The sequence below is a fragment of the Rhincodon typus genome, chromosome 32, assembly GCF_021869965.1.
Source record: "Rhincodon typus isolate 14 chromosome 32, sRhiTyp1.1, whole genome shotgun sequence".
Taxonomy (NCBI): domain Eukaryota; kingdom Metazoa; phylum Chordata; class Chondrichthyes; order Orectolobiformes; family Rhincodontidae; genus Rhincodon; species Rhincodon typus.
In genome coordinates, this window is record NC_063363.1 from 12,056,693 (window position 1) to 12,074,479 (window position 17,787).

At 39.0% G+C, this 17,787-nt stretch overlaps 1 protein-coding gene across 3 annotated transcripts in view; it reads right to left on the reverse strand.

Annotated features, from left to right (window-relative positions):
* cadm1a (cell adhesion molecule 1a) overlaps positions 1-17,787 on the reverse strand; it is a 405,153-nt gene that overhangs the window by 49,015 nt on the left and 338,351 nt on the right. For all 3 annotated transcript variants that reach the window (XM_048615517.1, XM_048615519.1, XM_048615520.1), the window contains 3 exons: positions 12,691-12,787; positions 10,563-10,735; positions 2,112-2,183 (listed from right to left, as the gene is read on the reverse strand). In XM_048615517.1, the coding sequence (XP_048471474.1) occupies positions 2,112-2,183; positions 10,563-10,735; positions 12,691-12,787 (342 nt within the window). The remainder of the gene's footprint in view (positions 1-2,111; positions 2,184-10,562; positions 10,736-12,690; positions 12,788-17,787) is intronic.

The window sequence follows — 17,787 nt, forward strand, 5'->3', positions numbered from 1 at the left end:
ATATTGCCCACAAGTGTGTGATTTTCCCCCATTTAAGGGAAGTCACCAATCACAGGGAGTTCTTCCTAAAGTTCTGTACCTGATGTTTCATTGTTACCATCGCGTAGGTCTTAGGGACACACTGAACGATAAGAATGCAATAAAAGCAACATGTTTTACCATAACGAAAGGGACTGCAGCAGTTCACCACCACCTTCTCAAGGGAAACTAGGGATGGGCAAGAAATGCTGGGCAGTCAGCGATGTTTACATCCCGTGAGTGAACAGAAGAAAATTTAGAGGCAAGTAAAAATCCAATCTTTACAAAATTGGATGATACCAAGGGTTGATCATGTAACAGGGAAACCAAGCTAGTTCAAAAGATTAGAACTAAGTGAAATCAGGCTTGAGTTTTGACTTGGAACTTTATCTGGGCAAATTTTGATTGTAATTGATCCGCACAACAATAGAAGTGGAGTTTACATCACATCTTTAAACTGTGAGACAAGTTACTTGACAATATTGCATGCAGGAAAGTTTGATTCCCTGCAAGATGTTGATGAAGCCACACTCCTGCAGACACATCTCCTTTGTGTTGAGCAATTCGAGTCTGCCTCAGTTCTCATTTTAGACAAAATAACATGCCTTGCTGAAAACAATCCTGTGAATTACTTCTGTATGAGAACTGGTGGAAATGTACATCAAGGCACCAACACAGCATGGGGTTGGCCCATTACACTTTTCAACCTCACTGCAACCCTCTGCTGTCACTGATTCACAGGTAGACTGCAAGAACCTTTTACAGAACAAGAGTTAAATTGTCTTTTTCCTTCCCCTCAAGGGATGACTTAATGCTGCTCAATGAACAAAAATTTTGCATCATACGATCAGGCCCATATGAAGGTCAGGTGCTACTTGTGGTGTCAATTTAAAATGCAACTTAATGGTCATTGACGTTCTTGGCTCTGACAATTGTATCTCATGTAATAAAACATGGAATTGAACCCTCCCCTTCCCCTCAGGGTTATTCAGAGCTGTTGAATCTATTATCACAATTTTGATAGAGATTTGTATGAGGAGCTGCTTTTTAAAATTCTTTTGAACATAAGTAGTGGGGGCAGACACAGATCATTTGGCCCATCAAACCTGTTGCCCCATTCAATAAGATTAAGGCTGATTTCCAACCTCAACTCCACTTTTCCACATTATCCTCATATCCCTTATTTTCCTGCATGCCCAAGGTTCCGTCAATCTGTCTTCGATCTTTTTTAGGCAACTGAACATCTACAGCTCTTTACAGAATTCCAAAGATCCATGACCCTCCGTGAAGCAGTTCCATCTTAGCTCTGTCCCAAATGCACAAGGCCTCTTCTGCTGAGACTGTAACCCCTCATTTCCAGATTACCCAGACAGAAGAAATCTCCAAGCATCGACATTGTCAATTTTCTTAAGAATTTCATTGACCATGCATGCATTACAATGCTATAGAATACACTGGAAATAATTGTATAACATGTCCCTTACATAATAAGCTTCCTGTCTTTCCTCACATCCAAAAATGTTGTAAAAGCATATTTTTATTCAGGTTAATCATCCTTTTCAACATTTAAACAGATGGCAGCTATCATTCTAAGCAACTAAATCCTGTACTTCATTGAAAAAGAGAGAGGCCTCCTACTGAAAGTGTGCTCATATCAAAATTAAACCTTCAGGTGGATATTTCATATTGTAAAGGTTTTACTAAAAGATTGGGAAAATCCTTCTTTTGTTAGGGATCCCAGTATTCAAATAAATAAATGAAAACAACATAAGGTATCAATAACAAAAAAAAAGCAGAGGGTTCGTAAAAATGCTAGATCCAAACAAAGGCAATTTGAAAGCATTTTTCAGAGGATTAAGTAACCTTCCTCTGAAAGACAAACATGGCTCATCGTGAGATCTCAATTTTGGCAATACAGAACAAAAGCTATTCTGTAAGGTAATTAGTCGCTGTTTCGTGACAATACAATTTGAACCCTGAAGCTCTGACTGTGGGGCTCACCTTAGATTCTCACAAACTGCTACAGATATTCCAATGTACAAAAAGATAGTAGCATTGAGGGAAAAAAGCGAGATGGTATGTGGGTACTGTACCTTCCGAGATGGTAGGGATAGTTGTGGTAGTAGTGGTGGTTGTAGTGGGAGGTGGGGTAGTAGTGGGTGCATCTAGATGGTAAAAAGGAAAAAATGAATAAAAACAGAAATGAAATACACAACATTTTTCACATGAAATCACAAAAAAATGAAAACAAACTGTAAATAAATAACAAATTCTAATTTCTTTGGCTCGTGTGATGGCTTTTTCCAATTGAATTCCTCACCTCCTGCCACCACCCCCCACCCTGCCACAGCATTCCTGACCATGTCGAAAACTATAATATGCAGCAGAGATACCACGAGCTTCAATAACATGGGAGAACTGAAAGCAATCATAAGTCATACATAAATCCCAGGTGGCTTTTTAATGTGCTTCTTCACCTTCTCCACAGCTTTTCCCATATATTTCAATAATTGCTGTGCATTGCTAATGGTATTGTTAGTTGTTATGAGTCTGAGATGTTCGATGCCAAAATACAGGTTTGGCATCAAAAGTATATATTGTCAGCGAATCAGAGCAGCAGAACACCTTGTTCTGATGCGATGTTATTATTTTGGAGACAATGTTGCCTGCAATCCCACAGAGATGGAACATATACAATAAGACTGTTGATGAAAGGTCACATTAACCAGTTGACTAACAATGGCTTTTGAAGCTGTTGTCTGGAGTTGTGTAATTGTATTTTTTTAAAAAAGTCCATTTTCAACATTATATATTCTAGGTATCAAGTTATCAGGAAATAAAGGGAGCTTTGTCACATCAGGCTTTTGGGGAAATTGTAGTATAATGATAATGTTACTAGATGAGTAATCCAGAGGGACAGGAGTTCAATTCCCACCCTGGTAGCTGCTGGAGTTTAAAGTGAATTAAGAAATCTATAACCAAAAGCGTGTCACAGTAATGACAACTGTGAAACCATCACCAATTGCCACAAAAATCTATCTGGTTCACGATTATCTTAGAAGGAAGGGTATCTGTCATCCTTTCTTTATCTGGTCTAACCAACAGCAATGTGATTGGGTCTCAAATGCCCTCTGAATTGGTCCAGCGAGCCATTTAGTTCAAGGACAATTACAGACTGGCAACAAATGCCAGCCTTCCAGCAATGCCCCCAACTCATGAAATGATTTTTAATAACTACCTCAAGTCATGCACACAGCAAAAGGTCCAGGTGCAAAGTTGTTAAAAGTTTAACATTTTGCTTCCCATTTAGTTATCCATATAAAAATACTCCCCCTCCCCAGTTCACAATTTACAAGATGCACCACTGCTTTGGTTGTAAAACCCCTATCCTACAGGAAGGCAGCTCAACAGGATATAGAAGCTTGGTGCCCAACTGTTTGACACTAGTGCTTTCTCTACAATGGAGAACTTGAGCTCAACACTGCCATCATGGAAAGATGCAGAGTGGAAATCAGACTGTCCTTACAAAGTGAAGGTGGTGGATGAGGAGGACTTGGTCAACATAGGTCTCTTCCATTTACCTTTAAGTCAATGACGCTCATGGTGTTACTGGGATACACAGAATTGGGGCCAAGGAGCCAACAGCCTAAGCAATTATACCCAACATAAGATTGGCTAAACTATTTTTTGCGGGCAAGGCCTGATGGAATGCAAAGTCGTCGAGGTTATCACAGGTTGAAAGCCAACAGGGATCAGCCTAGACCCTTACTGCATATTGATTAGAGGTATCCACCCTAACAATAGGAGAAACATTATGATTCGAAACTCATTTGTGTTTTTCAGCACCCTGCCTAGTTTGGGGTAAAATTAACTTAATTTATTGTCTAAGAGTGGTTTCTTTAATTTGCAAATGCTTTGACAAAACTAAGTTTGAATCACAGTCCTTTGTCTCAAAAGTAAGAGCACCTGAGTAAATGTGTTTCCTGAACAAAAATTGGTTGAACTGTCTGTATACAATACTTCACAGGTACCAGACTGTTAGGGGAAAGGGAATGATTAGAACATAAAAACTGGTGGGAGAAAAAACTGGGTCTCATTTTTCTGGCGAATCCTCACTTTTATCTGCATCTTAGAACAGGCTGGGTAGAAAGCAGCTGTTCCTCTTAGGAGGAAGGTCAAGAATAGAAAGGCATAATTTTAAAGTGAAAGGCAGGAAGTTTAGAAGAGATTTGAGGAAAAACTTCTTCCACCGAGGTGGTTGGAACCTGGAATGGACCGGCTGGGAGAGTAGTTGAGGCAAGTAGCCTCACAACCTCTTAAAAAAAAAAAGGTGCTTAGATGAGTACTTGATGCCTCATAACATTCAAAGTTATGAGCTTATTTTTGGAAAATGGGACAACTGTGCCTAGTAGCATATTTTTGGCTGTACAGATTCAATGAGCTGAACAGCCTCTTCTGTATCGTAAAATTCTACGATTAGTGATTTAAGCCTTAATGTGAGAATGCAATGACCTTATTTAGCAAAACACTTGCTGCACATTGAGGGGAAAAAACAGAATTGTGACCCTTCAAAGGGTTCAAAACATTGAACATCAGCACCATGTAATAAAAAATATCGTCATGCTATTTGTGTCAATTTTGATAGAAAGGAAATCAACAAAAAAATTGCACATAATCACATTCCATTAAATTAATTTTGGGGGCACTCAATACTTGTCTTGAGCTCTCTACTAACATAGGTCAATTTAATTCCTACACTTTTTTTAAAATTTGTTTTTGGGACACAAGTCAAACATCTATTCCCCTTTGATAACTGCCCTGCAGCAGACAATAGGTTGCTCAGTCAATTTAGGTAGCAGTTAAGAGTCAACCTCAGTGCTGTGGCTCTCGGGTCATATGTAGACAAGATGGGGTAAGGATGGCTAATTTTCTGCCCTGTAAAGCATTCAGTCAACCTAGAAGGTTTTACGACAGGAGTCGGTCACTTAATGACTGAGACTCACTTTCTATTCTGGATGATCAATTAATTGAATTTAAACTCCCTCCAGTAACTGTGATGGGATGTGAACTCATGTCCCTTAAGTACTAGTCCAGGCTCTGGATTAGTAATCCAGTAACATTAATCACAATGTTACCAACATTATCTAGCCAGATATGTGTAAATCAGTCGGAGTTGTGAAGTATAGAATGACACACTCCAAATAGATTTGCATTTTTGGTCAGCATTTGCTGTGACATTGCCATACCAGCCTACAAGTAATCCCACTAACAACTAAAGTCCTGGCACTAGTTTCCTGCTACTTGTACAGCAGGATCATTACTGAAACCTTGTGATGCATTGGAAGGAAATTACCACCTCATGGGAGGACACCATAACATGCTTCTTGAAAAAGCCATCATCCAAACCAGAAAACACTGCTACACAAATGATCAGGGATTGTGGAGGGTGGAAGAGGCAGAAGGCTGTCTTTCATTTAAGAGTGGAAAACAGAATCATTTGATTGACCCAAGATTTACTCAAATAAAAAAGTGAAAGCAGCAACTGTCACACAGCAGGAGTTTCATGGAAGAGAGAAGGGAATTCACAAAGTGGTTGGTTTGCCAATGCTGTAAATTTGCCTTTCTGCTCGACAAATGCTCTGACATAGCTCAAAAAACAAAATGCTTCGTATCAGATCTGTCTTACTTGGCAGTGAACAAATAATGCAAACCACATTCCTCCTCCCATCAACTCGTGTTTTAATAAAATATTAATGCACTTTCTATAAGCAGAACTTTCAATTCAGGGGCAGTACCATTTAGGAATAGAAAGCACTTGCCAATAGGTCAGATTCTTCCGTGTCTGCAGCGCTTTCACAAGAATTAACACCATGTTTGTGACGTTACATACAGTGTGAAAACAAATCAGCCGACACGGAATGAGGAAGAATGCACAGAATGAGCAAAAACATGGCCATTCCCCGGTTAAAGTTGAAACTCCTGCAAGTGTCATTGCTGCTGTGAAAATGGATGGCAAGAATTGGAACACAGATCTACAATAGTACAGCAGCTGTAAAACTCAACATAAAAAAGGTGAGCATCTTAACATGTCCTTGTGCTGAATGTGTGTTCAAGGCAAACACTCTCAGTTTAATCAAAGTGTTCGAAATCACATTTTACCAGAATTTTGCTGTGAATTGATTAATTTTCACAGATGAGATTTTTAGCATCAAATGCTAATAAATTTTGGCATAAAGTATTCATTTGCCGCTTCTATTAAATTTTAATAAAACAGAACAAAGAGAGGAAATAAATTTAATCTCTTTGAATGATTGGTTGAATTTCATTCTTCAGATAACAGACACCGAAGTATTTTGGGGCACATTAAGTGGAGAGGTAGTATTTTTTGCATCAGTATATACAGTGTACCAACAGTATTTCATAGCTAATGCACAATAGAAGAAGACAGCTTGATTTAATCTCAGATGACAGTTCTCTCCAGCAGGTCTGATTTATTTTAGGCTTGCACAAACAATTGTGTCCCCCTTAGAAAAAAAAAAGAGTGGGAGTTTTAAAAAGAATCATCTTCCTTAGCCTCATTTGTCTTTGATTTGTTTAAACAGCAAGCACTGATGGCACAGGGGGTGGTGTAATGCTGGAGTTACTGTGCCTGACAGCATGAGTGAGTTGGTATTAACATGCACAATTGAAGCTGGAGCACCACTGGGTTAATGATCATCTCTCGAGTGATGTTAATTCAGCTTGCTCATAATGTTGGCTCAGTAACTCTCCCTAGCCAGTAATCCCGATGCTGTCACTGAAGCTCGTTTTAAAAAAAAAAATTAAATGAACAGAAAGGTAGAAATGAAGGGCTGTGCAGTTAATAATTCTTTCTAACTGAGTCTTTTTTCCCCCCAGTAGTAGGACTACCAACGGCAATTGTGTGGTTTTAAATGCTATCCTACTGCTTAGGACAGACTGCACAAAGGAAGTGAGTTGAGGGCGGTCTTCAGTTTATAGAAGACTTTTATAATTCACTCTGTGGCACAACCTGAAATTGCCTATTTGGTAAAGTGCCTTCTGAAACTGAAACATGATTAAGTTTTATCAGACAGGCACCAAGTCAACTCAGCTTTGAGCATTCATCATGCAATATCAGAGAGAAGGGCTAAAACCTCAGTTATGGTGTGGGGTGAGTCCAATTCCTGAAGTGGTGACACTCCCTACAGTAGTAGAAAAGCAGTAACCACAAAAACATAGAGCTCAGTCCCTGAGCCGATGCACCTCATGCACTGCCTGGGATTCTACTCGAGTGCATATGTAGCTCCATGTGCAACTAGCATGACAGACAAGGTCACATTTCAGAACCATTTTAGTGAGAAATGAAGAGCTGGCCTAAAATGTTTTGGCAGCGTTTAATCAGCCAGCTTTGAATGACATGGTCTCATTCTGAAACAGGATGGAGCTACGTTTAAATGTCATACTTCCTACTGAAATTAAAGGCAGGAATTTGGTCAATTTTAGCGTGACAACATCAGTTATGCACTGACTCAACTTTCACTGACAACCAGTGAAATGGGCATAATTCATTGCAACTATCATCAAGAACTCAAACTTTAAGCTATTGCGATTTAGGATTTAATTTGGACAACAAAGTTGGAACAGAATTTTATTGGAATGAAAAGCAGTTAAGAGTATCAACTCCTTAGCTCCAATGGAACTTTCAATGCACATTACTCAGTTATGATAGTGACTGAAAGATGAAGGAAGACTCATCTGAAAAACAGAACAATTGGAAATGAACTAAATTATTCCATTCAGTCTATTCCAGCTCAATCGCTGCATCGTATATTTGACAGACCCATTGAAACAGTACTGCCAGACTGTATCCCATTAGATTGGTCCCCTTATATTTAAAATGTGCATTGTTTCCCATCTCTGCTAGCGATCAGACCAGAAGGAATGATCCCAATTACCAACTCAACAGCTGCCATCTGCTTTAGAAGTGAAATGAATCCTTCAGTTTCTATAGCTGACTGTGTTTTGGAATACATTTTCTTCGGCTATTTGTATTTTATTGATATTGGAACATATCTCCAAGAAGCAGTGAATTTCATTTGCACAAAGCAAACCAGTAATAGGCTGATCTCAAGTGGATATGCCGAATGCCAGTGTGATGGGACACAGAAACATCCACATCAGTAATACTACTGATGGAATACTATTACTGTCAGTACTGTTCAAGAAGAGACAATTATGGATAAGCACTATCCTGCTTGGTCATCTCCATTTTTTAAAAATAACATTACAACCCTCTATTTTTTGGGGCTTTTCTGTTGAGCGCTCTGCACTCTTGCCTTCAGCAAATTTAGCAGCAGATATTCTGAGGTCACTCGAACCAGAGAGTTGCGTCAACCCAGCACCGCTCCTCTCTTTGGACTGACAATAGGCTGGGTTTCTTCGTCCATACTCCAAATATTGGCAAAAAACCCATCCCCAACAGCCAGACGAGGTGGTAATCAGAAATAAACCATGTTTCCCGCTGCTTATGGCAATCATAAATTTACCACAGCACTTTAAAACTCTTTCTCATTTCAATTCACACAGCTTGCTACGTTCTGTGTAGAGGGGCCAACCGGAAATCCCCTGGCAGCTGTTCATCTCAAACCAATCAATAGATAGGTCCAGCTGTTTGCAATAGTCACATCTTTTTGTGAACTGGGTCATCTCTAGCCATTGTACAAAATAGAGCATTTACTTATTTCATGTCAGAAAACATTGTTTAATGTCTAAATATTCTCCTCAGTGGCATGGCAACAGGAATATCGCTTTTGCTTTTCCATCCACATGTGTCATTTTGTCCAGCAAAGTGCCTTGGAATGTGCTTCTGTGTTAAAGGTGCTATATAAATGCAACTGGCTAAGTCTATAACCAAGACTTGCAGCACACACTTGGTTTCGCTGTAGGTTAACAGCATTAGAGGCATGGAGCAGACAACCCCCAATGATTTCTGATTGATATCACTCCAGAGAATCGGCTGCAATATTTGCTGAGATAAACAGATGGTGTTCATTGCATCTCAATGGAGAGCAATGCCTTTAAAAATCTTATCTTTATCCAGAAATGAATCCCATGGAGGTGATCTGCAGGAAATACTCATCCGTCCTTGTTGCTAACCTTAAAATTACCCTTCCCCTAAATTGAGTGTGTTTCATGAATGTAGCATCTAGCTCAGACTTGACAGCTTTTGGGGAGTCTTCCAGTTTTACTGCACTATTGTTTTGCAAAACGCTATGGGTAGGATATTATGAGTAAGAGAAATGCCACTCACAGAAATATTATGACATCATGCACACAATCAATGCATTAGGTTTCAAGGGCTTAGCTTATTGTATACCACTTCATTTTGACTAAGGCCATGACAATATGGCTAAATACCTTTTCAGTGAAGAAAATTACACGATGCATCACAAGACTTTCCATGACACATTGTACTAAATGCAACTGGGATTTAGCCACTTGGTGGCCTAATCATTGCAACAGACATTTAAGGAGATGTCTGGCTCTATTAACTGCTTCAATATACCTGCCATCAATGGGATAGCCTTGTGGATTCTTGGCTGTGTATTGGGTATTTCTGTTAGATTGTGGAGTAAAAGGGCCAAGATTTGAACCTGGTGATCATAGTCAACTTTTGAGCTGATCACAAAGTAGTATTAATGACGACCAGGAAGAATTCCCGGTCTGAAGGCTCAAAGGAACAAATCAGGAAAATACTGCACCAACAATTACTATGTCCTTATTTGCATGAACCAGACTCTATAGCTTGAAGTGCAAATAAGATGGAACTTTTGTTTCGTTTGGTTAAAGTATTTAATTCTTTGAAGAGGACAGAAAGGAGCTCACAAAATGGTGCTTATATTAAGTTCCTGATTTCCAAAACCAGACATAAAACATGGATAAGTCATTTTCAGCCTCATGATACAAACAAAACCAGGTCTCATTAAGGTTAGTTGCTATAGCCTGCAATTCACTTTGGACAGGTTCACACCTGTAAAATGTGACTCCACTTTAAAAGATGTCATGACTATAGGTGAGCTTTATTTTAAAAGATTTTAACTAAATAGTCAGCTTTTAGTAGAAAATATAGGTTAACGTCAATGCAGATAGAAAAACATTGAGTGCTTTATACACATGGAGCATTAATCTTCAGATATTCAAAATTCTATGGTATACAATAAGTACTGGATTCCACGCTACAATCGGACAACACCATTTTTAAACGCACAGATTTATGATTAGTAAATAAAAGCATCTAGTTGCATTTAACACTCCGATTAATATCATTTATACAGATTGCATTAGCTTTATTTTCTCATATTTAACATTCAACAGACAAAATTACATTTCTAACATGCAAAATGTTATGGGCAACAAAAGCTAATTGGGAAAAAAAGGCTATCAGCTGAGAATGGGGGGAGGAAAGAGAGAAAGAAAAAGAGAGGGAATGGGAAAGAGAAGGAAAGGGAGAAAGGGCATGAGTTTTGGATGAGAATTATACATACCGTAGACATGCAAGACATAATCTTCAAATGATTCTCCAACATCATTGAAAGCACTGCAGCGGTAGGTCCCGTTATCAGTTTTATTTAGAGACTCAAGGATTAAAGTCCTTGGCTCTGTAAAAATGGCCCGATCAGGCATTTCCTCATCCACCCGTTTCCACATGAGATTGGGCCTGCAGAATTTAAGATTAAATCAATTACAATGCAAGTGAGTGTTTAAGTTTACTCTCTCTTACTACTACTTTTTTTTTTTGGAGGTGATAGCTGCAGTTCATAATTTTTAATTAAAAATCATCTCACCACATCAAAGCAAGGAAAATCATTCGCCCAGTCAACTGTAAACTTCTGCATCTTATAACAAAGTTTCATAAAAACATTAATTTTCGCTTTTTTTTAACCCCATGCTTCCTAATCTTGTCCAACATTTTCACCCAAGACATATAACTGTGTGTGCTTAAGAGGAATGCCATGCTTTTTGGTGATATTTCTACACAATTTTACTTCCAAAATTTTGGTTGATGGCCAATAAAATGAGCTTATACAATAACAGGTAGATCACCTTGTAACACTTTGGTCTAATGCCTTCTATATGGGATGCCCTCTGTTCCATCACAACCCAGTTAAAGTAGAAATGTTCCAGCTGAGAGAAGCTATATTGATTGCTGAAATACATCATGCTATCAAGATTTCCCCAGGCAAATTGAATTTTATCTATTACATTGTACAGAGAGCTGAGTAGTTTTTAGGTGAAGTGAGTTTGAGGGCAGGGGATTATTCGACCAGGGAGCAGAGATGTAATTATATTCTCATTTTGAAGTGATACATTCTATTCTTTATATTTCCATTATAAGTTACTATGTCCACATTTGTCATAAAAATTGGCTATGTACACTGCTCACACTGTAACTAAAATGCTCCCTCCACTGGAGATAAGCGTTTAATTACTGTATCCTTGCTAAGTTTACATAGATAGTTTCCATAATAAATGTGATTTAAAGAGGTTATAATGGAAAAATTGACAAGAATGCACACACTAATGCAAGATTTTTATCTAGCGTATAGATCAGCTGCGAATCAATTTCCCATCACCCTCTCAAGTCTCTGATCCATATAAGGAGACGTAGCTATTGGTACCCACTGTTTAATTGAAGTAATCATTTTCCATACATGAGCCAAGGGTCATAGACCAAAGCCTATACAGTCCTTTAACTGAGAACCCATTCAGTCTTTTAGATAGCGTTCACAAATACTTTCTAAAAAATAAATGCTCTGAACACTCAACATTTCTGGCGACATCTCTGAAGAGAAAAAGAGAGCTAAGATTTCTGTTCCTGAATGTTCATTGAACTCCAACTTTAAGTGTTCACAGGATGTGTCCTTGATTAGAAAAGAGTTTTCAGCACCATCTGTTCTTGTTACAGATTCCTAGTATTTGGAATTTTGTTTTTACTTCAGCTACTTTCCAACCACTTCATAGCAACAAGAAGCAGGACTTTACAGCTAAATTTTGCTCTCCTTTAGGCAACAGGCTGAGGTTAACTGCAGTCACAGAAAGATAACCAATTAATCCATCCCTGATTAGGAAAAAAAACTGAGATCCTTCTGATTAGAAATGGAATATTCTACTTCATGCAGTGTACATATGTTTCAATATAGACAGCCTCGGGTAAGCAAAATGACTTAATACACCAAGGGAAACAAAAACACAATGAAATGCAAAGAATATTTCTCTATCAAATCAATTTAAGAAACTAAAAATACTGAGACATGTTCTTCTGAAGGTTAAAAACTTTGCTGTTCATGTTGTGTTATACTTAAAAGGGGTGTTTTATGATTAGAAGTCAAAAAATATAATTTGTAAGTGAAGTTAATATCTTTAAATCGCTGAATGTTATGAAGCTGAGACAGCATATACAAACACACGCGTTGCAAATATCATTGTTGAAGCCCCTTGGATAAATGTCTTTATCCATCAATTTCAACTTGAAGGTTATTACGGCAATAAAAGCCCTGAACTGACCGAACAGATCTGTGAATTGGTTAACTGTGTGTAAAAAATAAATATATCGAACACAACTTCCTAAAACAAACATCAGTCTCTCTTCAGATCTGAAGCGTATATACTTACTGTGGTTTCCCACTGGCTGTGCAAATCAGTTCTAGAGTATCCCCTTCTCTCGTCAAGCCTTGTGGCTGGCTCATCGTAATCTGCACTTGGGGCTTATCTGGTGAAATAAAGACAAATTTTACACTTTCTCTGAATGAAGTTTGACTTTCTTTTACTCGAGGATCCTTTCCAACTTTCACATGTTCCCCAGTGCCAATGCACAAGATTGCTGCAGGACAAGATTCAGATTGAGATTTTTCCCCAGTCACCCTAGGGAGTGGTTATATAAAGTGCTCACATGACACACCTAATGTCACCAACAACCTACTCCATCTTCCTTCCTCAGCTGCACCAAATATCAATTATAAATCTACAGTGCTATTTACATACTGTTTTTAATGTAGAATTTTAAAACATGTTTTATTGAACTTTTGACTCTTTGAATTCATAGTAACAAACTCGAAATGTAAAAGCATTTCCTTTACAATAAAGAGTTTAGAATTATGGGTTGCAGGTTATTTCCCAATTAATTTTTAAATGCGTGTAGCTAGTTCTTTAATATACAAGCTATATGCCATTAAAATGTGAAAACATTTATTTACAGCAGATTTTATGCGATTGTTGAGGAGAATTTTAAAATAATACTCAGAAATTGGAGAGGATATCACCAAATTTGGAGTTTGTGTTAAAAGTAAGCACATTTTTTTTCATTTCAAAAGCTTGACTTTACATACATATGGACAGGAGTAAGGTACTCAGCTCTTTGAGCCTCTGTTATCATTCAATAAGATCATGGCTGATCAGATTTAACACAATTCTACATTCCTGCATATCCCGATTATTTTTCATACCTTTGGTAATCACGAATCCATCTACCTCTGCCTTAAAAAATGCTTAAAGATTCTGCATCCACTGTCTTTTAAAGAACAGAATTCCAAAGTCTCATGCAGTAGGAAACCCAGATCGACTGCAGGATTCATCCTAGTGGTTCTGTCTCAGGCCTGATGCAGTGCTCCAGTGAAGCCTAATGCAAGCTGGAAGACCATTACTGCTTGTGGACCCCTGCTGCCTTTAGGACTCAATATTGAGTTCAATAATTTTACAGAATTCCCAGGTCCCGTCATGATTTGGGTTGCTTTCAATACTACCAACCCATTTTCATCCCTCATTGTCATGTATCTAGCTAACCATCAACAGTCCCTTTGCTTAACTTTTTAGCTCTCTCTAGGCTCCCTCATTCCTCCCCACCCCCTGCCACCAGCATAAATCCATCTTTTCTGCACCCTCTTAAGTTTAACAACATCCTTCCTATAGGACGGTGACCAGAAGTGTATGCAGTATTCTAACAGTGGCCTCAATGACCTATGCAACATAATGTCCCAACTTCTATACTCAATGCTCTGATCAATGAAGGCAAGCATGTCATACACCACCTTCACCACCCTGTCTACCTGCCACTCCACTTTCAAGGAACTATGCACCTGCACCCCTAGGTTTCTTTGTTTGGCAACACTCCCCAGGACCTTGCCATTAAGTGTATAAGTCCTGCCCTGATCTGCCTTTCCAAAATGCAACACCACATTTATCTAAATTAAACTCCACCTGCCACTCCTCAGCCCGTCTGATCGAGGTCCCACTGTACTCTGAGATAGTCTTCTTCACTGTACTACACCCCCTATTTAGTGTAGTCTGCAAACTTACTAACCATACCTCTTATGTTCACATCCAAATCATTTATATAAAATGACAAAAAGCAGTGGACTCAGCACCAATCCTTGTAGCACACTGCTGGTTACAGGCCTCCAGTCCGAAAAGCAACCCTCCACCACCCTGTCTCCTACGTTCAAGCCAATTTTGTATCCAATTGGCTAGCTCCCATGATCTAACCTTGCTAACCAGTCTACCATGTGGAACCTTGTCGAATGCTTTGCTGAAGTCCATAATAGACGTCTACCATCCTGCCTTCGTCAATCCTCTTGGTCGCTATTTTAAAAAAAACTCAATCAAGGTCGTGAGACACGATTTCCCACGCACAAAGCCATGCTGACTATCCCTAATCAGTTCCTGCCTATCCAAACGCACGTAAATCCTGCCTCTCAAAATCCTCTCTAACAACTTATCCACTACTGACGTAAGGCTCATTGGTCTATGGTTCCCTGTTTTTTTTTCCTTACAGCCTTTCTAAAATAGTAGCATCACATTAGCCAACCTCCAGTTCTTGCAGCACCTCACCTGTGGCGGTCGATGATACAAATATCTCAGCAATGGGCCCAGCAAAAACTTCCCTAGCTTCCCAGAGTTCTGGGAAACACCTGATCGGGTCCCAGAGATTTAACTATCTTTACGCATAGACAACCGAATATACAAATTGGAATTTACTTCAACTGATCACTGGTTCTGGTAATCGGTTAGGTTTATGGATCAAATCTTGATTTGTTATCCACATTCATGCTTTTGCACTCATTATAATGATCAACAGTTCTGTTGATATAAAAATCAATTTCATTGTCACGTGGCAAGGAAGATGTTTTGCAATTTCTGCCAATTAAACGGCAATGTGAACCAGATTTCCATTTCACCTATGGAAAAGTGGCCTTGGTTTTATATTTACTCTGGGTACTTGTACGCACGGACTTAAAATGTCCTGTGCAACAATTAGCCACCAAGTGGGATTACATTTGCTTATTTCAACACCAGGACAATGTATTACATCCTGCAGCAAGCTCACAAAGTCAGATTTTGGAAAGAAGGAATAAAAGCTAAGAAGTGCAGCGATGATAGTGGCACCGAGATTGTAATGAAGAGAATCACTTGGTATTGCATGATGAAATCAAAGCTTACATTGTTCCCTAACCTGAATGAGGGACTGAGCTTTCAGATTTCTGACTAAACTACAAGCTAAACCAAATTGAAAAAGGTTTCTGGAGGGTCTGATATTAGTTGAAATTAGATTAAATAAGCCATCTGAGCTCAGATCATATTGGCGCAGTTGGAATTAAAAAAAAAGGAATATGAAAGGTGGATCTGAAAGTGGGGCTATGAGACTGTAAGGTTATTGCCACTGTTTTAATTATTTTAAAAGACACTGATTGACCAGCACTAACCAGAAAAATGCACAAAGCTGTTACCGAGGGATCAAACAAAGGCATTATTCAAGCATCAAGACTATTGTAGGCTGCACCTTCACGAAGAAGGCTGTGCCCAGGCATTTCCGAGGTGATTGGGATCTGTTGTCAGATGAGAATTTCTGGCTAATTCCTCACTGAAAATATGCTGGAATTCCACCTCAGGAAGTTAAGAGCTTTGAAATTATTCCTTGATGCTGAAGGGACTGTCTGGCAAATTTGAGAGATCCATCTTTGTTGCGTTTGCTATTTGATGTGTAATTTATGGTTCATAATGAGTGCAATTTGCCTGGTAATTTAATTTTAGATTGAGTTTGGTTTGATTAGAAGTTTAGAGTCTCACTGAAATTGCCAGTTTTCATTTCTTTTAATTTGGTGGTCTCCATGTGGCTCATAACAATTAATTACAATAAATGACCATCAATGCTTTCTTGCACTTTGGTGATGAGGAAAAGTCAAATTTATGACTGGCATTCTTTTCAATCAATGGCTCCTTAGAAATAATAAAGGCAGAAAATCCAAAGAATTTTCCTGTACCATTATTATTTTGATGATTCTGAATAAATATATTAAGTTATCCATTTATACGGCTGTACTGTTACTCTTTCATCAATAAAATTAATAAAAGTCACTGCTTCTTCGCTCACTTTCTCTTCACTAATAAACTGCCACTTCACTCTGATGCACTGAAGACTAAGCATTGATCTTCCCAACTTTAAACCAAATTTTACATCATCCTCTTAGAAAGCAGATACTTTCAGTTTCTTTCACGTTATGAAGCTGGGGATAAAAAGTAGTTCAGTTCAAAATTACTTAATTATCCCCCACACTGGGATTCCATCCTTGCTAAATATTCAATTAATCATGAAATCAGATTTCTGAGCAACACTTGCTTGTACAGAAAGGGTCGTAAAGTTGTACAGCATTGGAACAGATTCTTCCATCTAACTCATCCATGCCGGCCAGATATCCTAGATGAATCTAGTCCCATTTGCCAGCGTTTGGCCAGTAGCCCTCTAAACCCTTCTTATTTATGTATCGTCCAGATGCCTTTAAATGTTGTAATTGTACCAGCTTCCACCACTTCCTCTGGTAGCTCATTCCATACATGCACCACCCACTGTGAAAATGTTGCCCCTTCGGAAGCTTTTATATCTTTCCCCTCTCACCTTAAATCCATGCTGTCTAGTTTTGGACTCCCCCAACCCCAGCAAAAAGACCTTGCCTACTTATCCTATCCATGCCCCTCATGATTTTATAAACCTCCGTAAGGTCAGTTTCCGACTTTCCAGGGTAAATACCCAGGTTGTTCAGCCTCTCCCTATAGGCTCAAACCCTCCAACGCTGGCAACATCCTTGTAAATCTTTTCTGAACCCTTTCAAGTTTCACAACATCCTTCCTATGGTAGGGTGACCAGATTTGCAAACAATGCTCCAAAAGTGGCCAAACTAATATCCTGCACAGCTGCAACATGACCTCCTAACTCTTATACTCAATGCACTGCCAATAAAGGCAAGTACACCAAGCGCCTTCATTATCCCATCTACCTGCGACTCCATTTTCAAGGAACTATGAACCTGCACTCCAAGGTCTCTTTGTTCAGCAACACTCCCCAGGATCTTACCATTAAGTGTACAAATCCTGCGCTGATTGGCGTTTCCAAAATACAGCACCTCTCATCTGCCATTCCTTGGCCCATCTGATCAAGATCCCGTTGTACTCTGAGGTAGCCTTCTTCGCTATCCAATACACCTCCAATTTTGGTGTCATCTGCAAACTCACTAACCATACCTCCTATGTTTACTACCAATCATTTATATAAAGGACAAAAAGCAGTGGACCCAGCACCAATCCTTTTGGCACACCACTGGTCACAGGCCTCCAGTCTGAAAAGCATCTCTCCACCACCACCCTCTGTCTCCTACCTTCAAGCCAGTCGTGTATCCAAGTAGCTAGTTCTTCCTATACTCTGTGTGATCTAACCTTGCTAAC